This window comes from Elephantulus edwardii, unplaced genomic scaffold (assembly GCF_000299155.1).
Source record: "Elephantulus edwardii isolate Elephantulus edwardi_28Jun2011 unplaced genomic scaffold, EleEdw1.0 scaffold00429, whole genome shotgun sequence".
Lineage (NCBI taxonomy): Eukaryota > Metazoa > Chordata > Mammalia > Macroscelidea > Macroscelididae > Elephantulus > Elephantulus edwardii.
The window spans coordinates 459,510-483,452 of record NW_006400179.1 but is presented as its reverse complement, the minus strand read 5'-3'; the positions used below and the strand labels follow the sequence as shown (position 1 = coordinate 483,452).

General features: G+C 39.4%; 1 protein-coding gene across 1 annotated transcript in view; it reads left to right on the top strand.

Annotated features, from left to right (window-relative positions):
- SPIN1 (spindlin 1) overlaps positions 1–23,943 on the top strand; it is an 84,408-nt gene that overhangs the window by 30,390 nt on the left and 30,075 nt on the right. Inside the window, exon 2 of the mRNA XM_006902560.1 lies at positions 6,909–6,957. Coding sequence (XP_006902622.1) covers positions 6,909–6,957 — 49 coding nt within the window. The remainder of the gene's footprint in view (positions 1–6,908; positions 6,958–23,943) is intronic.

The window sequence follows — 23,943 nt, the reverse complement described above, 5'->3', positions numbered from 1 at the left end:
GGAGTGTCAGAGACAGTGCCATTGGCACAGGACAGAGAGGAGTTTGGGGCTGTTGTACATAGGGTCGCTATGAGTCGCAGGTGACTCGACGGCACATCACAACAAAAACATTTCTTGTTGAATTGTTGAAGATTTTTATACATTTTAGTAATACGTTCTTTCTCAGATGAGTCATTGCCAGATATTTTTCTCCCAGTTTGTAAGTTCTCATTTTACTTGTTTTAGAGAAGTATTTTGATGAACATAAGAATTTCATTTTTATACAGTCTCATTTACCTGGTTATTTTCTTGTTATTATACATTTTTGTTTATTTTTCATTGTCTTATTTCTACTATGGATGATTGTTGTTGTATGTCTATGCTGCCATGTTGGAACTGATTTATAGCTGACCCTTCAGCAGGCTTTGAGAAGCTGTAAGTTGCACAGGGGAAGATTGCCCATCTTTATACTGCAAAATGGTTGGTGGATTTGAACCACTTACCTTTTGGTTTGATATCACATTTCTTTCCTTACCACTAGGCTGCCATAGCTTCTCATGCTGTAGATTAGGGTTTCTAATTATGCCCCTGTTTTTCTCTGATACTATTTTTAGTTTTTGATTCCATAATCTATCTGCAGCTAGTTGAGGTGTGCGATAGAGCTCTTCTTTTAATTCTCTGCAAATAAACATCCAGTTTGCCAGGACTGCTTATTTAAGAGGCAGTGTTTCCCCCATTTAATGAATTTCCTTTTCTTTTCATAGATTAACTGCTCATGGGTGTATGAATTGAGTATCAGCAGTATTCCAAGTCTCTGTACCTGTTGCTGTACTAGTGCCACACTGTTTTGATTACCATGGCTCTGGAGTAGATTTTGAAATCAAGAAATGGAAGGCCTTATACTTAAGTTTTTTTCTTCAGTAGTGCTTTTATTTTCCAATATCTCCTACTTTATTTTCCTCCATCTCTTTGAAGAATGATAGTAGAATCTGAATTGGGATGGCTTTGTATCTGTAGATCACTTTTGGTAGTATTAACATTTTTACAATGTTAATTCTTCTTATCCATGAACATGGTATATTTTTCTATTTATCTAAGTCTCTCTTGTTCCTTATAGAAGGGTTTTATAGTTCTTTACATAGGTCTTTTGTACCTTGGGCTAGATTTATCCATAATTATTTGATCTTTTGTGTAATTATTATAAATGGCACTGTTTTTCTTTTTCAGAGTTTTCTTTGCTACTGCAGAAGTAGAACCATCTTTACATACTTGATATGAATCCCAGTGATCATGATGATTGATATTTGTATGTTGATCTCATCCACTTTGTTATTTGTCTAAATTCAATAATGTTCTTGCTGAATCTTTGTAGCTTTTTCTCTGTACAGGATGTTATCACCTTCAAATAGAAATAGCAGTATTTCATCTTTGCCAATTTGGGCACCTTATAACTTTTCTTGCCTTATTGCTCTTGCTGTAATTTCCCATGCAGTGGTGACCCTTGTTTGGTACTTGTTTGCAAGGGAAATTCTATTAAGTCCTCTCCACTGAGGATTATGTGGTCCATTGGTTTTGTATATATGTTCTTAATTATGTTGGGGAATTTACTTTCTTTTACTGTTCTGTTTAGCATTTCTTACTAAGGAATGTTGAATTTTGTCAGAAGTGTTTTCTGTTTTAGTAAGACCATATAATTCTTCTCTTTGTTTTATTAATGTTGTGGATAGCACTGATAATTGTTTTGTGTTGAACCATTCTTAATTGGTATGAATCACACTTGATCATGATGTTTGATTTTTTTCTTTAAATATGATGTTGAATTCTGTTGACTAAGATTTTATTAAGTTTTTACCTATATTCATGAGATTTATAAAGAGAAGCGTGGCATTAGGATTGGAGGAAGACTTGTCAACAACTTGTGTTATGCAGATGAAACAACCTTGTTTGCTGAACCTGAGGAGGACCTGAAGCGCTTGCTGAAGACGGTCAAGAACTGTAGTCTTCAGTAGGGATTGAAGCTCAACATCAAGAAGACAAAGATTCTCACCACTGGGTCAGTTGGCAGCACCACGATAGATGGAGAAGAGATTGAGAATGTTAATAGTGTCACCTTGCTCAGCTACACAATCAACAACACTCTTGGCATCAAGAGTCAAGAAATCAAAAGACAAATTGAATTGGAGAAGTCGCCTGTGAAAAACCTCTCCAAAGTGATAAAAGAACAATGATGTCAGCTTAGAGACTAAGCTATGCCTGATTCAGACCATCGCCTTTGTAATTACTTGCTATGCATCAGAGAGCTGGACAATAACTAAGGATGACAGAAAAATTGATGCCTTTACGTTATGGTGCTGGAGAAGAGCATTGTATATACCATGGACCACCAGGAGAACAAATAGGTCTGTCTTAGAGAGAGTGAAACCAGATTTCTCCTTGGAAGCAAGGATTTTGAAGCCTCATCTCTCATATGTTGGTCACGTGGCCAGGAGGGACCAATCTTTGGAGAAGGATATCATGCTTGGAAGGGTGGAGGGACAGCACAGGAGAGGAAAACCCAGGATGAGATGGATTGACATGGTAATTGGGGTAATGGAATTAGGGGTGTAGATGTGTTGGAGTCAGTGAAATTGGCTCAGGATAGTGCAGAATTCAGAGCTATTGTATTATGAGTTGCAGTCAACTCTGGCACATAACATGCTCATAAAATATTTTTAGTCACATCTCTCCCTGCCTTTGGTATCATGATTGTACTTGCTTTATAGACTGAGTTTAGGGATAATCCATCGTTTTCTATATTCTGTTATAGTTTGAATAGAATTGGTGGTGGTGGTGGTGGTATGTGCCTTCGAGTCGCTTGCTACTCATAGTGACCCTATGTACAATAGCCCTAAACTCTGTCTGTCCTGAGCCAATTGCACCGTCTCCGATACACCCATCTCGATTACCCCAGTCACTGAATCAATCCACCTTTTAGAGGGACTTCCTCTCCTGCGCCGGCCCTCCACCCTCCCAAGCTTGATGTCCCTCTCCAAAGACCGGTCCCTCCTTATAACATGTCCAAATTATGTCAGATGAAGCCTCAGGATCCTTGCTTCCAAGGTGTAGCCTGGTTTAACCCTCACCAGGATGAATCTGTTTGTTTTCCTACCAGTCCTTGGTACCCTCAGCACTCTTCTCCAGAACCACAGCTCAAAGGCATCTGTTCTCCTATCCTCCCTAGTCATTGTCCAATTCTCTGACACATAACAAGTGATTTGCAAAGACCATGGCCTGTATCAGACACACTTTAGTCTCCAAAGAGACACCATTGCTCTTCAGTACTTTGGAGAGGTCCCTAACAGCAGACTTTCCCATTGCAATACGTCTTTTCATTTCCTGGCTGCTGGTGCCAAGAGTGTTGATTGTGGAGCCAAGCAGACTAAAGCTGTGAACAATCTCAATCTCTTCACCATCCGTCCTGATGCTGCCAATTGGTCCAGTGGTGAGAATCTTTGTCTTCTTGATACTGAACCTCAATCCATATAGAAGTCTGCAGTCCTTGACCCTCTGCAGCAAGTGCTTCAGGTTCTCCTCAGTTTCAGCAAGCATTGTTGTGTCATCTGCATAACGCAGATAGTTGATAGTTCTTCCACCAATCCTGACGCCACATTTCTCCTCATAGAGCTGAGCCTCCCAGATATAATCTGTTCTGCATACAGGTTGAAAAGGTATGGGGACAGGACACATCCCTGGCATACACCTTTCCCAATTTTGAACCATGCAGTGTTTCCTTGTTCTGTTCTGACGACTGCCTCCTGCTCCAAGTATAGGTTTTGCATTAGCACTATCAAGTATTCTAGGATTCCCATTCTTCTCAGAGTTAGCCGTAGTTTGTTATGATCCACACAGTCAAAGGCCTTTGCATAATCAATGAAACACAGATAGGCACTCCCCCAGTATTCCCTGCTTTAAGCTAAGATCCATCTAACATTAGCTACAATATCCCTAGTATGTTTGATAGAATTTGCTCGTGAAACTCTGGCAATCAGGACTTGTTTGGTTAGGTGACTTTTGTGACCTGTTTGTCTTTTTTTCCCCCCAATAGGGTTTTAAATTAATTTCTTTTGTGATGGTCCATTAAAATTTTCTGACTTTTTGTTTGCTTCAGTAATCAGTGGGTTTCTAAAAACTTTCTCATTTCTTCTAGGTTTTCAAAGTTGCTGGAGTGTAGTTATTTGTTGTATTTTACTACCCTTTTCATTTCGGTTGGTTCTGTTGAGACATCACCCATTTAATTTCTTACTCTGATTTTTTGCATCATCTTGTCCTTTGTCAGATTTGCTAGTGACTTGTTAATTTTATTAATTCTTTCAAAGAGGCAACTTCTTAATCTTGTTGGTTCTTTATATTGCTTTTCTGTTTAATTTATTTCTATTCTAATCTTTATTTCCTTCTTTTAGAGGAGATAGGTTGTTTGCTATTCTTTCTCTGATGATTGGAGATATTGATTAAGGTGTTGATTTTGGTTCTTTTTTTTAGTGTGTATCTAGATAGCTATAATTTGGCCTCTTAGTATTACTACTTTTGCTACAGATAGATAGTCTTGGAAAAGTTGTAGCCAGTGTGCTCCTTGAAGGCACAAATGATAAAACTTTCTCTCACATACTTTGGGGATGTTGCTAGGAAAGGCTATTCCTTGGGGAAGGATATCATGGTAGGGTCAGCGAAAGAGAGGAAGATTATCGACCATCTGGACTGACAAAATGACTATAGCAGTGGGCTCAAGTATTGGTGAGAATGGCACAGTATAGGACATGGTTCATATCTGTTGTTTGTAGGTACACTATGAGTCGTACTTAGTGGCACTTAATAACAACATATCTCTTTAGTATGTTGTATTCTAATTTGTTTAAAGGGTATGTGGGTTGGTTGGTTTTAAAATATCTTCTATACCCAGTCAGTGAGCTCTGGTGGCCTAATGGTAAGAAGCTACACTGCAGTCCCCAAGACACAGCTGCTCTATGGGAGAAAGATGGACAGTCTCGGTTCTGCCTTGATGGTAAAAAAAAACAACACAACATACCAGGAAGCCCTGGTACCCTAGCAGCAAGAAGCTGCACTGTAATCCTGAAGGCATATGGTTTGAATCCATAAGATTCTCTGCTGGAGAAAGATGGGCAATTTCTTCCTTTGCCAGTAGGATCCGACTCAATGGTACACAACAAGAGAAAAGGGGGGAGAGCCTTGTAAGAAAACAACATACCTTGTGGGGAGCTCTGATGACTGGTGGATAAAGAGTTCTGTTGCCAATCCAAAGACACGTGGTTTGATTCTACCTGATCCTCCTTGAGAAGATGAATCACCTTTCCTCATGCGATTTACAGCCTCTGAAACCTGTTATAAAGACAGCTGTGAGTCTTTTCCCACTTAACATCACATAGCAACATACCCAGTAGTGATCAGATCTGGTAGTGTTTGAGTTTGTAAGTTCTTGATTTTTCCCCCCTTTGATTTTCTTGATTTCTAATTTTATAAAATTGCAGTTTGAGAAGATAGTTTGTAGTATTTCATTATTTTTTAATTAAGATTTACTTTGTGACCTAACATATGGTCCATTATGGAGAATGTCTAATACACAGTAGAGAAGAAAAGTTTGACTTGTGTATCTTGCACTCCTATTGGGTATATAGATGTTAATTATAGTTATCTTATTTAATTGCTCCTTTAATCATAAATTCTCTCTTGGCTGTCAGGTTGGAACCAACTTACAGTTGAATCTATTGGGTCTTTGAGACTGTAAATCACAGGGGAAGAGATTACCCATTTTTCTACTGCAGAGCCACTGGTGGATTCGAACTAGCAGAGATGCGACCTTTGGTTTAGCAGTGCAACTTCCTGCATACTACACTAACAGAGTTCTATCATGATGTAAATGATATAATTCTAGAACTTTCAGATGAGTAGCAAGATGATTTCAGGAATAGAAATAATACAGAGCATCTTCTCAGACCACAGTGCTACAAAATTAGAAATTAATAACAAGAGGATAAAGGAGGAAAAAAACCCCCATATTTGGAAGCTGAACAACACATTGCTTCAACATAAGTGGATAGAAGAAATAAAAAGTATAATTAAAAAAAGATGATTTCAAGACAATTGGAACTGTTTTACACTTGGAAATAAAACAGTAAATTGAGTTATCTCAAAGAAAATATACATAATCTTAATTAAATAAAAAAAGGAAAAGAAAATATTGCAGAATGTAGAGGCTCGCCATTAGTCTAAAATAACTCCATGGCACTGGGTTTAATTTGGATTCCTTTTTTTCAACAGTATTTTTGTAGTTTTCTGTGTATTAGTTTTTTACCAGCCTTATTAAATTTATCTGTAGGTATTTGTTTTGAAGATAAGGTAAGTTAAAGGAGATTTTTCCCCCCCTTTTCATAAAAAAGAGATTTTTTTTTAATGTTTTTAAATGTAGTTTTTATATGTTGCTCTTGTAACTTTGTCTGAATCCATTTCATTAGAATGAATAGATTTCTTGGAAGCTTTTTTAATTAAACATAAAGCGTCATGTCACTTGCTAGATGAAATACTTTGACCTCTTCATTTCCTATTTGATTGCCATTTGTTTCATTTTCTTACCTAATGCTCTTTCTAGTGTGTTGCTGAGGCTAGAGCTCCCAGCATTGTGTTGAATAGTAGAAGTGAAAGCAAAAGTCTTTTAACATGTTCCTGATTACTTTCCGTTTTCTAGTGTTGAGTCAGCTGTCTGTTTTTCATGACCACATGCTATCAGTTTGGAAACTTTTCTTTGTATCCTAAATTGTTGATTAATGAATGCTTTCTTGTCATTTAATACTTTTTATAATGGTTTGTAATAATATTTTCTTCAGTTCTAAAGAGTTTTTATTCTGTTTTCATTGACTTTATACTTCCCTCTCTCATAGGACATGCTGGTGTGTCTGCAAACATGATGAAGAAAAGGACTTCTCACAAGTAAGCAGTTTGTAACTTGTTTCTGGATATCTTGTGCCCAACAGTAACTTTTTGTTTTTACTGAGGATACTGCATCACCTGTGAGGCACTACTTAGCTTATGGGAAAGGAGCTTCCCATAACCTCAGTGCATATTGAGAACTCTGGGGGCCTAGTGGAAAGAAGCTGCACTGCAATCCAGAAGGCATGTGGTTCAAGGCCACCAGCTGCAGTCTGCTCTGAAAACCTGCTGGAGGGTCAGCTGTGGATTGGTTCCAGCTCTGCTGTATACAAAAACAACAACATGTAGCCATAGTTCCTCCTCCTTAGCTAGATTTAAATGAGACTTGACTCATTCTCAGGCTTTTAAAAACATCTGAATCAGGAAATGTTCAGGGAACTTAATGGGAACTGAGCACAGTAAAAGGAAATAGGAAGTTAGAGCTGCACTGTGGACTTTGTTAGTACTGTCCTCCTTGGATAAGTTATACATTCATGCTGTTTTGTAGCAGTCTCTTCTAGTGTCTTACATCCATTATGAGCCCTTTGAGGACAAAAGAGAGTATTATATGCCAAGAGAGCCTCTCTAGCACAATTACTGCTTTATAATATTTTTAAATGTTTATAATAGGAAATAAAGTATATACATACATAATTCAAGAACTTGGTTGTGCTGCCAACCCAAATGCATGGTTCAAATTTCTCATCTTCTTCAAAGGTGAATGATGGACAGTCTCCTCTCAGCCATTTACTACCTTTGAAAACGTGCTGGAGGACCAACTGTGTTCTGACTCAACGATACTCAAAAGGAGCAACAAAATGACCCTAGAATTAAAGTGAGACAGGTAGTCCCCAGGTTGTGAATGGATAGCCCTTATTTACATTTTAAACAGTTCTATCCTGGCTGAGCCAGTCAGTACTCCTTTGAGCTCTGCTCACATTCCAAGGGTGAGGTTGAGTTCCTATGCAACTCTCACCTTGCCTTTCTTTTGTAAGAGGGAGATGACATTTCTAGCAAGATTTCAACCCATATTTTGTCCTAATGTGGCTGTCTTTCTGGGTATCTTTTTAAAAGTAACTTTAAAAAAAATCAGATCTGTTCTGGTCACTCTTCATTAGCTGTGACTGAATCGAGCAGAGTCTGTTGGAGCCCCTTGCAGGCATACGTTCTAAGTGTGTTAAAATTCTATGTTGTTGTTGTTATGTGCCATCGAGTCACTTGCAACTCATAGTGACCCTATGTACAACAGCCCTAAACTCTGCTCTGTCCTGTGCCAGTCGCACTGTCTCCGATACACCCATCCCGATTACCCCAGTCACTGAATCAATCCACTTCATAGAGGGCGTTCCCCTCCTGCACTGTCCCTCCACCGTACCAAGCATGATGTCCCTCTCCAAGGACCGGTTCCTCCTTAAAACATGTCCAAAGTATGTTAGAATGGAGCCTCAGAATCCTTGCCTCCAGGGAGCCGCCCAGTTTAACCCTTTCCAGGATGAATCTGTTTGTTTTCTTAGTAGTCTGTAGTACATTCAGTATTCTTCTCCACCACAGCTCAAAGGCATCAATTCTCCTTCTATCCTCCTTAGTTACTGTCCAACTCTTCATGTATGTAAAATTCTTTAGGTGTTAAAATACAGAAACATCTGTTTCCATAACTGACATTTTTAAAAATTATTTTTATATTTTTTATTGTAATTTGAGTGAAGGTTTGTGGAGCAAATTAGTTTTACATGCACAGTTCTTATACATTTGATTCATGGCATTGATTCCAGTCCCCACATTGTTACAGCATTCTTCCTACTTCTCTCCATGTTTCTACCTTTACCATTTGTCCATCTTTTCTCATCTTCTGAGCTTTGTTCTTGAGTAAGTGATGTTTAGTCTTATTCTAAGGAATGCTTATCTCATATTACAGGCCTGTCTTTCGTTTGCCTGTAAATTGAGCCACTAGATTGAGTTAATGTCAAACCTAATGGATACCTGAATTCTCTAGCCTCTTTTACTAGTCTGTTTCTCAAAAGTGCTAAAGAGCAACAATGTCAGTTTGGAGTCCAAGATACGTCTGTTTCAGGCCATGGTCTCTGCAGTTACTTACAAGGCACCAGAGAACTAGACAGTGACTAAAGATGACAGAAGAATTGATGCCTTTGAGTTGTGACACTGGACAAGAGTACTGAATATATACTATAGATTGCCAAGAGAATGAACATATTTGTCCTTGAGAGGGTAAAAATAGACTTCTCCTTGGAAACAAGGATTTTGAAGCTCTGTCTCACATACTTTGGACACGTGATGAAGAAGGACCAGTTCCTGGAGAAAAACATAATGCTTGGAAGGGTAGAGAGATAGCTCAGGAGAGGCCCGGATGAGATGAATTGACACACTAGGGTAATGGGGCCTGGTGTGCAGGAGACAGTGAGGCTGGCTCAGGGTAGAGCAGAGTTCAGAGCTGTTATACAGAGGATCACTATGAGTTGCAGGTGACTTGATGGCACATAACAATAATTACACCTTATTATTTTTCTTTTTTAAATTACTTTGAAACTTCCCCTTTCTCCCCTACTTTTTTCTCCTAGTCTGTCCAAAATAACCTTTTTGTGGTCCCTGCTAAAAGGTAGGGTGTGTGTGTGTGTGTGAGAGAGAGAGAGAGAATGTATATTAAATCCAGATAGAAAATCTGGACAATATACTATATAGTTTTTGGAAGCAGGGGTGGCATCTACTTCCTAAACAACATGCCTCCAAAAACTCTATAGACTTTGATAAATGTTGATAGTTATTGAAAGGCTTCAGGCCTTTTTGTTCATAGGGTTGCTGTGAGTTGTGCTCAACACGAAGGCAGTCAACAACAACATGCTATATATTATCAGACACTGATGGTTGAAGAGTGTTTTAGACCTCTTGACATTAAGGGAAGTCAGATGAATAGAAGTAGTCACAATTAAAAGTGATTTGTGATTAAATCAAACATGTCTCCCATTCAGATGTATACATGGATATATAATGTAAATAATTATAATGACTTGGAAAGTAAAAATATGAGGGAAAAATAAGTATACTCTTGTATCTTCGAGATTCAATAGTGTTTCTCTACTTTCTTTGACTGGCTTATACCTTCAGTGTAGTATCAGTGAACTTAAAAGTTTTGTAATATATCACCTCTCGTTACTATAAGTGCTAAAATTTCTCTAATCATAAATAGAAGATAATGAAGGGAAAATGAAATGAACTATATTAGGTAATGATAAAAACTTATTTCTAAATGGCTGGGATTATAAGTTTTCTAAATAATATTTCTAAATGTTCATGAGCTTGGACATCGAGCCTTATTTCCATATTTTATGTAAGTATTATAGATATATTAAATGATCCAGGAGGTATCAAAAGAAGATGGAAAGAATATACTGAGTCATTGTATTGAAAGGAATTAGCAGACAGAGAAGAATTTAATGAAACAACATATGAGCAAGAGCCTATGGTGATGAAAGAAGTAGTTCAGGCTGCTTTGAAAGAAATAGCAAAAATAAGGCCCCAGGAATAGATGGTATACCAATTGACATACTTCAGCTAACAGATGCAGCCCTGGACGTGCTTACCAAGTTGTGTCAAGAAATCTGCAGAACAACCACTTGGCCAACTGACTGGAAGGGATCTGTATTAGTTCCCATTCCAAAGAAGGGTGACCCAACAGAGTGTGGACTCTAGAACAATATTGTTGATTTCACGTGCAAGCAAGATTCTGCTGAAGATTATCCAAAAATGACTGGAACAGCACATCAACAGACAACTGCCAGAAGTCCAGGCTGAGTTTAGAAGGGGTCGTGGTACTAGGGATATTGTAGCTAATGTTAGATGGATATTGGCTGAAAGCAGGGAGTACCAGAGAAATATCTGTCTGTGCTTCACTGACTATGCAAAGGTGTTTGACTGTGTGGACCATAACAAACTGTAGCTGACTCTGAGGAGAATGGGAATCCCAGAACACTTGATCGTGCTAATGCAAAACTTATACTTGAACCAAGAGGCAGTCGTCAGAACAGAGCAAGGAAACACTGTATGGTTGAAAATTGGGAAGGGCGTATGCCAGGGATGTGTCCTATCTCCATACCTTTTCAACCTGTATGCAGAACAGATCATCCGGGAGGCTGGGCTCTGTGAGGAGAAATGTGGCATCAGGATTGGTGGAAGATCTGTAAACAATCAGCGTTATGCAGATGACACAACTCTGCTTGCTGAAACTAAGGAGGACCTGAGGCGCTTGCTGCTGAGGGTCAAGGACTGTAGCCTTCAATATGAATTGAGGCTCCGTGTCTTCTTGACAAAGATTCTCACCACTGGACCAGTTGGCAGCATCAGGATGGATGGTGAAGAGATTAAAATTGTTCACAGCTTTAGTCTGCTTGGGTCCATAATCAACCCTCTTGGCACCAGCAGCTAGGAAATTAAAAGGCATACTGCCATGGGAAAGTCTGCTGTTAGGGACCTCTCTAAAGTACTGAAGAGCAACGGTGTGTCTCTGGAGACTAAGGTGTGTCTGGTACAGGCCATGGTCTTTGCAATCACTTGTTATGCATCAGAGAGCTGGACAATGACCAGTGGGGATAGAAGGAGAATTGATGCTTTTGAGCTTTGGTGTTGGAGAAGAGTGCTGAGGGTGCCATGTACTGCTAAGAAAACAAACAGATTCATCCTGGAGAGGGTTAAACCGGGCTGTTCCTTGGAGGCAAGAATTCTGAGGCCTTCGTCTGATGTACTTTCGTCATGATGTAAGGAGGGACCGGTTCTTGGAGAGGGACATCATGCTTGGGAGGGTGGAGGGCAGGCGCAGGAGGTGAAGGCCCTCTGGGAGATGGATTTATTCGGTGACTGGGGCAATTGGGATAAGTGCGTCGGAGACAGTGAGATTGGCACAGGACAGAGCAGAGTTTAGAACTGTTGGATATAGGGTCGCTATGAGTCACAAGCGACTCGAAGGCACGTAACAGCAATATTGTTGGTATCTCATCCTATTTATATATTCACTTGCTTAATTAAGCAGTTGTACTTTCTGAAATAAAAGGTCAACTCTATGACTTTGGATTTTCACCTTCGACATCACCTTTCAACGTGCACAGTGTTTCAGGTGGTGTAAGAAACCATTATAATTTGGATAAAAAATTCACTGCTTTTTCTCTCTTTTTTTTTTTAACATTTTCATGTAAGCTGGAATGTAACAGTAACTTACTGAGCAGTATATACTTGCTAATTTGAATTTTGGAAAAAAGTCATTATTTCCGTTTAATTATGTTTTTCCTTCCAAAGTCTACTGAAATATTAATGAACTGTTTTTGTATATCACAATAATAGAAAAGAACGAGAGTTCGTCAATAAACCGTCCATATAACAAAGTACATAAATGGTATGTGTGACAGGCATTTATTAGTTTACTAGTAATTCTGGTAGTTGAAAGTTTAATTTAAAAATATCGTGCATTCACTGTAATCCACCACATAAATAAAACAAAGGTAAAAACATCACACAGTTATATCAATTTATGCAACCCGCTTTCCTGGTAAAAACAGTAAAATAAGAATAGAAAGAAAATTCCTGAGCATAATTAAAAGCATGCATGCATATATAATTATCTCCATCCATATATCTAACAGCTAGTGTTAGTCTCAGAAGATTGAATGCTTCTAAATGGGAACGAGACAATGATGATCTTTATCACTACTCCTGTTCAGTATTGTATTGGAAATTCTGGGCAGAGCAGTAAGGTAATAAGAAGAAATAGAAGGCATCCAGTTGGCAAAGAGGAAGTAAAACTGTCTCTTTTTCCAGATAATATACTCCTCTATATAGAAAGTTCCAAAGACTCAGCAAGGGACTTACTGGATCTAATTGACTGATTTAGCAAAGTTGAAAGGCACAAGATGAACAAATGAAAAGTCAGTCCGATTGCTTCATAGTAACAAAGAGAACAGTGAAAAGAAAATAAGGAAAACAGTGCCGTATACAATAATAATAAATCAGAAGATGAAATACTTAGAAATGTATCTAACCAGATATACTAAAGACTTATCAAAGGAAACTACAAAGCACTGCTAAAAAACACCAAATTGTATGCCATTGAATCGGAACTGTACCTAATCCCAGCCATGGTCTTCGCAATTACTTGTTATGCTTCAGAGAGTTGGACAGTGACTAAGGATGACAAGAAGAATTGATGCCTTTGAATTGTGGTGCTGGAGAAGAGTCTTGAACATACCATGGACTGCCAAGAAAACAAATAGGTCTGTCTTGGAGAGAATGAAACTAAGTTTCTCCTTGTTATACAGGATGAGATTGCCTGCCCATTCTTCTCCTGTAGAAAAGCTGGTGGATTCGAACCATGTACCTTTGGGATTGCAGCACACCTTCTTAGCACTAGGCCACCAGAGCTCCCTAAAAGAAACAAAGCCCTACATAAGTGAAAGAATGTACTATGCTCATGAACAGGAAGATTTAATATTAATAGTTTTCAGTGATAGTGGAATAGAATTGAGTACCCAGAAAGAAATCCATTCACTTATGGGTAGCTTATCTTTGCCAAAAAGGTGAAATGTATTCAATTCATCTAATAGAAAAACAGGGGAGAAATGTTCTTTTTAACATTCTGTTTGCAGAAAATTACGAAATTATCTCTTGCCCAAAATGGGGAGGAAAAAACCCAACACCTCAATGTGGATCAAAGGCCAGGGGTACAACCCAAAAGATAATTATATCCTAAAGGCCAGGGGTACAACCCAAAAGATAATTATATCCTGTAAAGATCATTATAGGGTGGGGAAATGGGAGAAAGCGTGGGAACTGTATTCTGTGGCTTAAATAGACTATCTGATCAGATATAACGAAAAATAAGTAATGAGGAGAGGATAAATTGAGATCTTATAAAAATGAAATCCTATGCTCTGATGGCCTAGTGACATGAAGCTGCGCTGCAGTTCTGAGGCTCGAGGTTTGAGGCCAGCAGCTGTGCGAAAAGGATGGGCAGTCTCCTCCCCGGTGATTAATTGCCTCTGAAAACACGCTGGAGGGTCAACTGTACTCAACAATATGCTTCTCCAAAAAGTTTAAAGGACTTACAGACTAGGGGAAAATATTTGACAAGTGATTAATTCTCTAAAATGTATAGGGAACTTCAGAATTTCAACAAGAAAAAGATAAACCCACAACATTTCACCAAGGAGACATTGAGATTACTGACAAAATAAGTCTTTAAAATTATTAGCTAGTGTTGTGAGGTGCTTTAGAGTTGACTACAACTCCTAGCATCTGTATGAACAACAAATCAAAACTTTATTTTTACCTACATCATCTTTCACTGTATCTGTCATGTTCAAACCCATTTAATGCAGTCACCCTGTCAGCCCATCTCCTTGAGGATCATGTCTCTTTTCACTGACCTCTCCTAGCATTCCATGTTTTTCCAAGAACTGTTGTTGTGTACCATAGAGTTGGAACTGGAACTACCGAGGGGCTGACATCCCCAGAGTATGTTAGGTGAAGTTTAACTAACATTGCTTTGTATTCTTTCTCCATAACTATTCAAGTCGTGTAATGAGCAAATCATCTGAGAAGCTGGCATATATGGAGAAGAATGTGGTTTCTGAATTGCCAGAAACTCATCAGCAACAAGCATTATGCAGATAATGCAGCCTTGCTTGCACAAAGTGAAGAAGAATTTAAGCATTTAAACAAAAGATCAAAGACTCTGGCTTTCAATATGGATTGCATCTCACATTAAGAAAACAAAAATTCTCACTCATGGGCCAAAAAAAAGAACTGTTACCACTGGAACAATTTCTCCATCAAACATGAGTTTAAGGTTAAGTATTTAACTTTACTATATCCCACAGTAAACACTCAGGGTAACAGTAGTAAAGAAATAGACATACAGAGAGGCCAAGACAGAAGTAGGAATTTGAGTCAGAACTTTTGTTGAAATAATTAGTTTGGGAGCCACAGGAGCAGCAAGCTACAGGCCCAGAGAATGCAGCCTGCTGAGCCCTAGCCTGAAGCCACCAGCTGAGCCCTTATGGGACCCACCTGCCAGAAGCACACAGCTGGAACCCAGTGCAGCTGGGAGATGGGCCTGAGGGATGGAATTTGACAAATACACAGGCTAACTCAGTCTCAGCCAGAAGCTGCCAACCTAGCCGCTGTGGGACCCACCTACTAGGAGCAAGCAGGTACTTGCGGAACAAACTGCTGTCTGTCTTGACCACGTGGGACCCCTTAACTCAGGCAACGGGGAGATCCTGGGCCCCTCGACAGACATGAGAAACCACTTCCAGAAGAGAACAGGCTTCCTCCTTGGTTGTTCAGGTACTTTGGAGAACAAACTGCTGTCAGACCCTTGGCCTTGGAGGCCTTGGGCCAAAAAGGGAACACAAATATATAGGTACTTCTCAAAACATTGCTGTGGACCAACACGGACATTTGAGAGCTGCGGGAGCTGCAAGCATCGGCGAAGTACAGCAGTTGTTGGCAGGGTACAGCGAGCCTCAGTGGGTGCAGTGAGCCACAACAGGAGCAGAACAATGGGAAATTGAGTGAGGTACTTGGGGGGTGGTGCAGGCAGATCACGGCTGATTGCTGGACCAATTGTGGGACCTCATCACATAAAGCAAGAAGGAGCTCGGCAGCTGGAGCTTGACTAGGGTGGTAGACCCAGTTTTTGAGAAGAAAACCAAGGCTTCCTCATTTTCCAATCAGGTCTCCCCCATGTCCCCTATCCCATGCATATGCATGCACATCTTCTGACCCCCCGCCCACATGTGCATCCATGCACCCATCCCTATGTGCATCTGCTTGTATGCCTGCCCAACCTTCTGGAGCAGTGACATCAGATCAAGAACCAGCTACTGCCTCAGGCACGAAAATCTCTGCCACAGCAATGTCCCAAAAGAAGCAGATTCGTGTCCCCCCACACAAGCCCAAACCAAGGTATCACACCCGAAAAAGTGACACAGTAGCAATGGATTTCCTGAAACCAGAAAGTCTGATGGAACTTTCTGACACAGAATTCAAAAGGACAATCATTGAATATTTTCCATGAGTGAAAAACAAACTTGAAGAATTACAGGATACTTGAAGCAAAAATCAGGAGGAGCTTAAAAAAAACCTATCCAAAACAATGCAGATAAAACTAATGAGGCATTAGAGGCACTGGACAAAGAAACCATGATCCAAAACAGAAGGTCCAACGTTTCAGATGCTGTCAACATGATGGAGGGACATATGAACAGAGTTGAAGAGATAGGACACAGACCAGTGAAATAGAAAATAGAATTATCACCACTGATCTGCTGGAGCAAAAAGCAGAATCAAAAAGGAAGGAAAAGGAAGACAACTTAAAAATAACGTGGGCACCATCAAGAGAAAGAACATGCACATCATTGGAATCCCAGAACAGGAAGAAGCAAGTAAAGGCACGGAAAAATTACTGGAAGAACACTTACCCAGCATAATGAAGAATGAGAAAATATATATTAAAGAAGCTGAGTGAACACCACGTAGAATAGATACCAGAAGAAAAACACCAAGGCATGTCATAGTCAAATTTGCCAGAACCAAAGATAAGGAGAGAATTCTAAAAGCAGCTAGGGAGAAACAAAAGCAACCTGTAAGGGAGAGCAGATAAGATTAAGTGCTGATTCCTCTGGAAACCATGCGAGCAAGAAGATAGTGGAATGACATATATCGAATATTCAGAAAACAAAACTGTCAACCAAGAATACTGTACCCAGCACAATTGTTCATCAAATATGAAGGCAAGATCAAGATATTCCCAGAAAAACAGAACCTAAGGAAGTTTGTAAAAACAAGACCAGCATTGCAGGAAACACTTAAGAGTAGTCCTTCTTAGAGAGGTACCACAGAAAGCAGCATGGACCAAAGTAACTAGCAACAATACCAGAAAGAACTCAACAAAATGATAGCAATGAAACCTTGCCTCTCAATTACCACACTGAATGGGAATGGTTTAAATGCACCACTGAGGAGTAAAAGAGTAGCTGATTGGAAAAACAAACAAAATCTATCAATATGTTGCCTACAAGAGAGACACCTGAAAAATGAAGATGAAGACTGAAAATTAAAGGATGGGAAAAAATAAACCAAACAAATGGCAACAACAAGAACAACAAATAAAACCCCACAAAACCCAGGAGTAGCGTACTAATCTCTGATAAAATAAATTTCGGTGGAAAAACCGTTAAAAAGGTCAAGAAAGGTCACTACATAATGCTTAAAGGGTCAATAGAACAAGAGGATATAACAATAATCAATACTTACGCATCAAATGATAGACCTGCAAAATATATAAAACAAACATAACAAAACTGAAAAGGAAACAGACAATGCCACTGTAATAGCAGGAGATTTCAGTACACCACTCTCAAGAAAAGAACTACTGGAGAGAAACTCAACAAAGATACTAAAGAATTAAACCACACAGTAAACCAGCTTGATCTCATAGACATTTTTGGGCTAATGCAGCCCCCAAAAGCACAGTATACCTTATTCTTCAGTGTGCATTGTACATTGTTGTTGTTGTTGTTGTTGTTATGTGCCGTCGAGTCGCCTGCGACTCATAGCGACCCTATGCACAACAGCCCTAAACTCCGCTCTGTCCTGTGCCAGTCGCACTGTCTCTGACACTCCCATCCCAGTTATCCCGGTCACTGAATCAATCCACCTCATAGAGGGCCTTCCTCTCCTGCGCTGTCCCTCCACCCTCCCAAGCATGATGTCCCTCTCTAAGGACCGGTCTCTCCTCACAACATGTCCACAGTAAGTTAGACGGAGCCTCAGAATCCTTGCCTCCAAGGAGCCACCCGGTTTAACCCTTTCCAGGACAAATCTGTTTGTTTTCCTAGCAGTCCATGGTATTCTCAATACCCTTCTCCAGCACCACAGCTCAAAGGCATCAATTCTCCTTCTATCCTCCTTGGTCATTGTCCAACTCTCTGATGCATAACAAGTGATTGCAAAAACCATGGCCTGTATCAGACGCACCTTAGTCTCCAGAGAGACACCATTGCTCTTCAGTACTTTGGAGAGGTCCCTAACAGTAGACTTTCCCATGGCAATGCGCCTTTTAATTTCCTGGCTGCTGGTGCCAAGACTGTTGACTATGGAGCCAAGCAAACTAAAGCTGTGTACAATCTCAATCTCTTCACCATCCATCCTGATGCTGCCAATTGGTCCAGTGGTGAGAATCTTTCTCTTCTTGACATTGAGCCTCAATCCATATTGTAGGCTGCAGTCCTTGACACTCTTAAGGCCTATCCTTTCGCAAGTGGATGGTCAATTCTCCTTCCTATTCTGTCTCAATCTTTAAATATAAATAATAGTATCTGACAGAGAAGCATTCCACAGAAAAGACCAAATGAGCTCTGGAAGAATATCAAGAAAATTGTCCATAAAGAATGCAAAAGATCATTACAAAGGCTGAAAAAGAACAAAAAAAGACCAAGATGGATGTCAGATGAGACTCTGAATATTGCATTAGAGCACCGAGAAGCCAAAGCTAAAGGAAGAAACCAAGAAAAGAAAGAGCTAAACAGAAAACTTCAAAAGGCATCCCAGGATGACAAAGCAAGATACCGTAAGGAAATGTGCAGAGAGCTGGAGTCAGAAAATCAAAAGGGACGAACTCACTCAGTATTTCGTAAGCTGAAGGAGTTGTAAGACAAATTCAAGCCATGGTGTCAGTACTTAAGGATACTTTGGGTAGAGTGTTAAATGATCCAGGAAATATCAGCAGAAGATGGAAGGAATACACAGAGTCACTGTATCAGAAGGAATTGGCTGACACAGAAGAATTTCATGAAATGACATATGAGCAAGAGCCTATGGTGATGAAGGAGGAAGTTCAAATTGCTCTGAAGGAATTGGTTAAAAAACAAGGCTCCGGGAGTTGATGGCATAGCAATTGACATATTTTGACAAACAGACGCTGCCCTGGATGTGCTCACTAAGTTGTGCCATGAAATCTGGAGAACAGCCAGCTAGCCCACTGACTGGAAAAGATCGATATTTATTCCCATTCCAAAGAAAGGTGACCCAACAGAGTATGGAAATTATTGAACAATATCATTAATATCATATGCAAACAAGATTCTGCGGAAAATTATCTAAGAACATTTGGAGAAATATGTCAACAGAAATTTCAGATGTGCAGGCTAGATTTAGAAGAGGGCATGGTACTAGGGATATTATAGCTAATGTTAGATGGATCTTGGCAGAAAGCAGAGAATACCAGAAGAATGTGTATCTGTGCTTCATTGACTATGCAAAGGCTTTTGACTGTGTGAATCACAGCAAGCTGTGGCTAACTCTGAGAAGAATGGGAATTCCAGAACATTTGATTGTGCTAATGCAAAACCTGTACTTGGCCCAAGAGGCAGTCATCAGAACACAGCAAGGAGACACTACTGGTTCAAAAACAAGAAGGGGGTTCATCAGGGATGTATTCTTTCTCCATACCTTTTCAATCTGTATGCAGAACAAGGAGGAATGTGGCATCAGGATTGGTGGAAGAGTCATCAACAACCTGCATTATGCAGATGACACAACCCTGCTTGCTGAGGAGGACTTGAAGCACTTGCTGCAGGTCAAGGACTGCCGCCTCCTTTACGGATTGAAGCTCAATATCAAGAAAACAAAGATTTTCATCACTGGGCCAATTGGTCGCATCAGTATGAATGGTGAAAAGATTGAGATAGTTAACAATTTTAGTTTACTTGGCTCCACAGTCAACACTCTTGGTAACAGCAGCCAAGAAATCAAGAGACGAATTGCATTGGGAAAGTCAGCTGTGAGGGACCTCTCAGGAGTACTGAAGAACAACGATGTCAGGCTGGAGACTAAGGTGCGCCTAATCCAGGCTATAGTCTTTGCTATTACATGCTATGCATCAGAGAGTTGGACAGTGAATAGGGATGATAGAAAGAGAATTGATGCTTTTTGAGCTCTGGTGATGGAGAAGAGTGTTGAATATACCATGGACTAATAGGAGAACAAACAGATTTGTCTATCTGTACTTCATTGTCTGTAAAGGCTTTTGACAGTGTGGATCACAACAAGCTGTGGCTGACTCTGAAAAGAATGGGAATCTTAGAACATTTGTGCTAATGTGAAACCTATACTTGTACCAAGAGGCAGTTGTCAGAACAGAGCAAGGAGATACTACATGGTTTAAAATCAAGAAGGGGCTCCGTCAGGGATGTAGTCTGTCTCCATACCTTTTCAATCTGTATGCAGAACAGATCAGCTGAGATGCTGGGCGGTACAAGGTGGAATGTGGCATCAGGAAGGGTGGAAGAGTCATCAACCTGCATTGTGCAGATGGCACAACCCTGCTTGCTGAAACTGAGGAGGAACTGAAGCGCTTGCTGCAGATGGTCAAGGACTGCAGCCTCCTATATGGATTGAAGCTCAACATCAAGAAAACAAAGATTCTCACCACTGGGCCAATAGGCAGCATCAGTATGGATGGTGAAGAGATTGAGATAGTTAACAGTTTTAGTTTACTTGACTCCATAGTCAACACTCTTGGTAACAGCAGCCAGGAAATCAAGAGACGAATTGCATTGGGAAAGTCAGCTGTGAGGGACCTCTCAAGAGTACTGAAAAACAACGATGTTAGGCTGGAGACTAAGGTACTCCTGATCAGGTCTATAGTTTTCACAGTTATGTGCTATGCATCAGAGAGTTGGACAGTGATTAGGGATGATAGAAGGAGAATTGCTGCCTTTGAGCTGTGATGCTGTAGAAGAATGTTAAAATATACCATGGACTGCTAGGTGAACAAACAGGTTTGTCCTGGAGAAGGTGAAGCCGGAATGCTCCTTGGAGTCAAGGATTCTGAAGCTTCATCTGACATACTTTGGGCATGTTGCAAGGAGGGACATCATGTTTGGCAGAGTGGAGGGGCGGCGAAGGAGAGGAAGACCTTTGTTGAGATGGATTGATTCTGTGACTGGAGTGGTGGGAATAAGTGCATTTGAGATGGCTAGCTTGGAGTATGATAGAACAGCGTTTAGAGCTCTTGTACATAGGGTTGCTATGAGTCGCAAGGGACATGACGCATATAACAGCAGTGTGCATGGAACGTTCTCCAGAATAGATCACATTTTAGGTCACATGGCAAGCATCAATAAATTAAAAAAAAAAACATAGAAATACCACAGCGCATCTTCTCAGATCACAATGCTACAAAATTAGAAATTAATAAGGAGAGAATAAAGGCAAAAAAGAACCCATATATTTGGAAGTTGAACACCTTGCATAAACTTGACTCAGTACTCTGAGACATAAAAAATGAAGTTAAAGTTTCTTGAAACAAATGACAATGAAAGCACATCTTACCAAATCCTATGGGAAACAGCCTAACCAGTAATCAGAGATCAATTTATAGCAATAACTAAACACATGAAAAGGCAGAAAAAAATGACCAGTGACTCTCTAACCCACTATCTCCAATTTGGAAAAAGAACAGCAAGAAAACCCAACACCCTTGAAAAAAAAATGGAAATGATAAAAATTAGAGCAGAAATGAATGAAATAGAAAGCCAAAAAACAATTGAAACCAAAAACAAAATTAGGAGTTGATTTTTTGACAAGGTCGAGAAAATCAACAAACCACTAGCAAAACTAACAAAAGAAGAGAAGGACAAGACACAATCCAAATAAGAGATGAAACTGGTATCATCAGAACAGAACCAACTGAAATAAAAAGGCTAACATTGGAATATTATGAAAAACTATATCCAAACAAATATGAAAACCTAAAGGATATGGGCAAATACATAGACATTCACAACCTGCTTAAACTTATAAAAATAAAAGTTGAACACCTGAACAGACCCATTACATAAGAAAAATTTGAAAAGGTAATAAAACAACTTCTGACCAAAAAAAAGCCCTGGACCAGATGGTTTTACAAGTAAATTTTATCAAACACTCAGAGAAGAACTATCACCAATTGAACATAAACTATGTCAGAAAATAGAAAAAGATGGCATTCTCCCAGACTCATTCTATGAATCAAACGTATCCTTGATACCAAAGCCAAGTTCAGACACCACCAAAATAAAAAACTATAGGCCAGTATCTCTTATGAATATAAATGTAAAAGTCCTGAATAAAATCCTGGCCAATAGACTCCAAGGATTTGTCAAAGAAATAATTTACCATGACCAAATGGGATTCGTAACAGGTATGCAAGGATGGTTCAACATAAGACAAAGAATGTAATTCCTCCATAAACAAAGGAAAGAACAAGAACCACATGATCCTATCAATTGATGCAGAAAAGGCCTTTGACAAAATCCAGAACCCTTTCCTGATTAAAACACTCAACAGTATAGGATTAGAGGGGAATTTCTTCAACTTAGTAAAAAGTATATATGCAAACCCAGGATCAGGTACTAGGCAAGGATGCCCACTATCTCCTCTCTTATTCAATATTGTATTCGAAGTCTTAGCATGAGTAATAAGACAAGGAAATAAGAAGTATCCAAATTAGCAAGGAAGAGGTAAAATTATCTCTCTATGCAGATGATATGTTAGTATAGTTAGAAAACCCTAAAGACTCCATAAGAAAACTTATGGACAGACAGAGTTGACCAAGTCAGCAAAGTGGCAGGATAGAAGATCAACATACCGAAATCAGTTGTATTTCTCTACAGTGACAAAGAGAATACAGAACTGGAGCTAAGAAAAACAATGCTCTTCATAATAGCTAATCACAAGATTAAATACTGGGGAGTAAATCTAACCAGAAACACAAAGGATCTATTCAAAGAAAATTATAAAACATTACTATGAGAAACAAAAAGAGACCTGGAGAAGTGGAAGGATATTCCTTGCTCTTGGATAGTAAGACTCAGTATTGTAAAAATGGCAATGTTACCAAAGGCAATTTACATGTTCAACGCAATCCCACTACAAATACCAATCCCCTTCTTCAATGAAATGGAAAAGTCAATCTCCAGTTTCATTTGGACTGGAAAGAAGCCTCAAATAAGCAAAGCAGTCTTTAAAAAGAGAAGGTAGGAGGCTTCTCACTCCTAATACACTGCCATGGTGGTCAAGACATGGTACTGGTACAATGACAGGCATGTATATCAATGGAATAGAATTGAGACCCCAGAAATCAGCCCATTTACCTATGTTCAACAGAATTTTTTACGAGGAGATGAAATCAGTTAAGTGGGGAAACTAAAGCCTTTTTAACAAATGGTGTTGACAAAATTGGATAACTTTCTACAGAAAACTCAAGCAAGATCCACCCCTCACTCCATACAAAGAAACCAGCTCAAAGTGAATCATGGAACTTAGAACTAAAGCCGAAGAGTATAAACTTCATTAAAGAAAAGCTTGGAAGAACTCTAGATGTTCTAATCCACATCATAAACAGTCTTCCAAGCATCCTGAAAAATCTACAGCCAGGAGAGGATAAAATAGATGAATGGGACCTTCTAAGAATCAAATCTCTACACATATCAAAACTCTTCTCCAACAGGGTAAAAAGGAAGCCACAGACTGGGAGAAAATATTTGGTAATGACATGTCACCTATTTATAAAATACTCAAGCACCACATCAAGATAAAAGTAAACCACCCAATTGAAAAATGGGCACAGGATATGAATAGACACTTCACCAAAGTAGACATTCAGATGGCTCACAAACACATGAAGAAATGTTCAAAATCCCTAGCTCTAAGATGAAAATTAATAACAAGGAAGTCCAGTGAACACTACTATAATCCAGATATATGCACCAACAACCAGAGCCAAAGAAGAAGAAATAGGTGATTTCTGCCAACTCTTACAGGCAGAGATAGATCAAACATGCAATCAAGATGCATTGATAATATTGGGTGACTGGAACGCAAAAGTTGGGAACAGGGAAGAAGAATCAGGAGTTGGAAAACATGGACTTGGTGACAGAAATGAAGCTGGAGATAGAATGA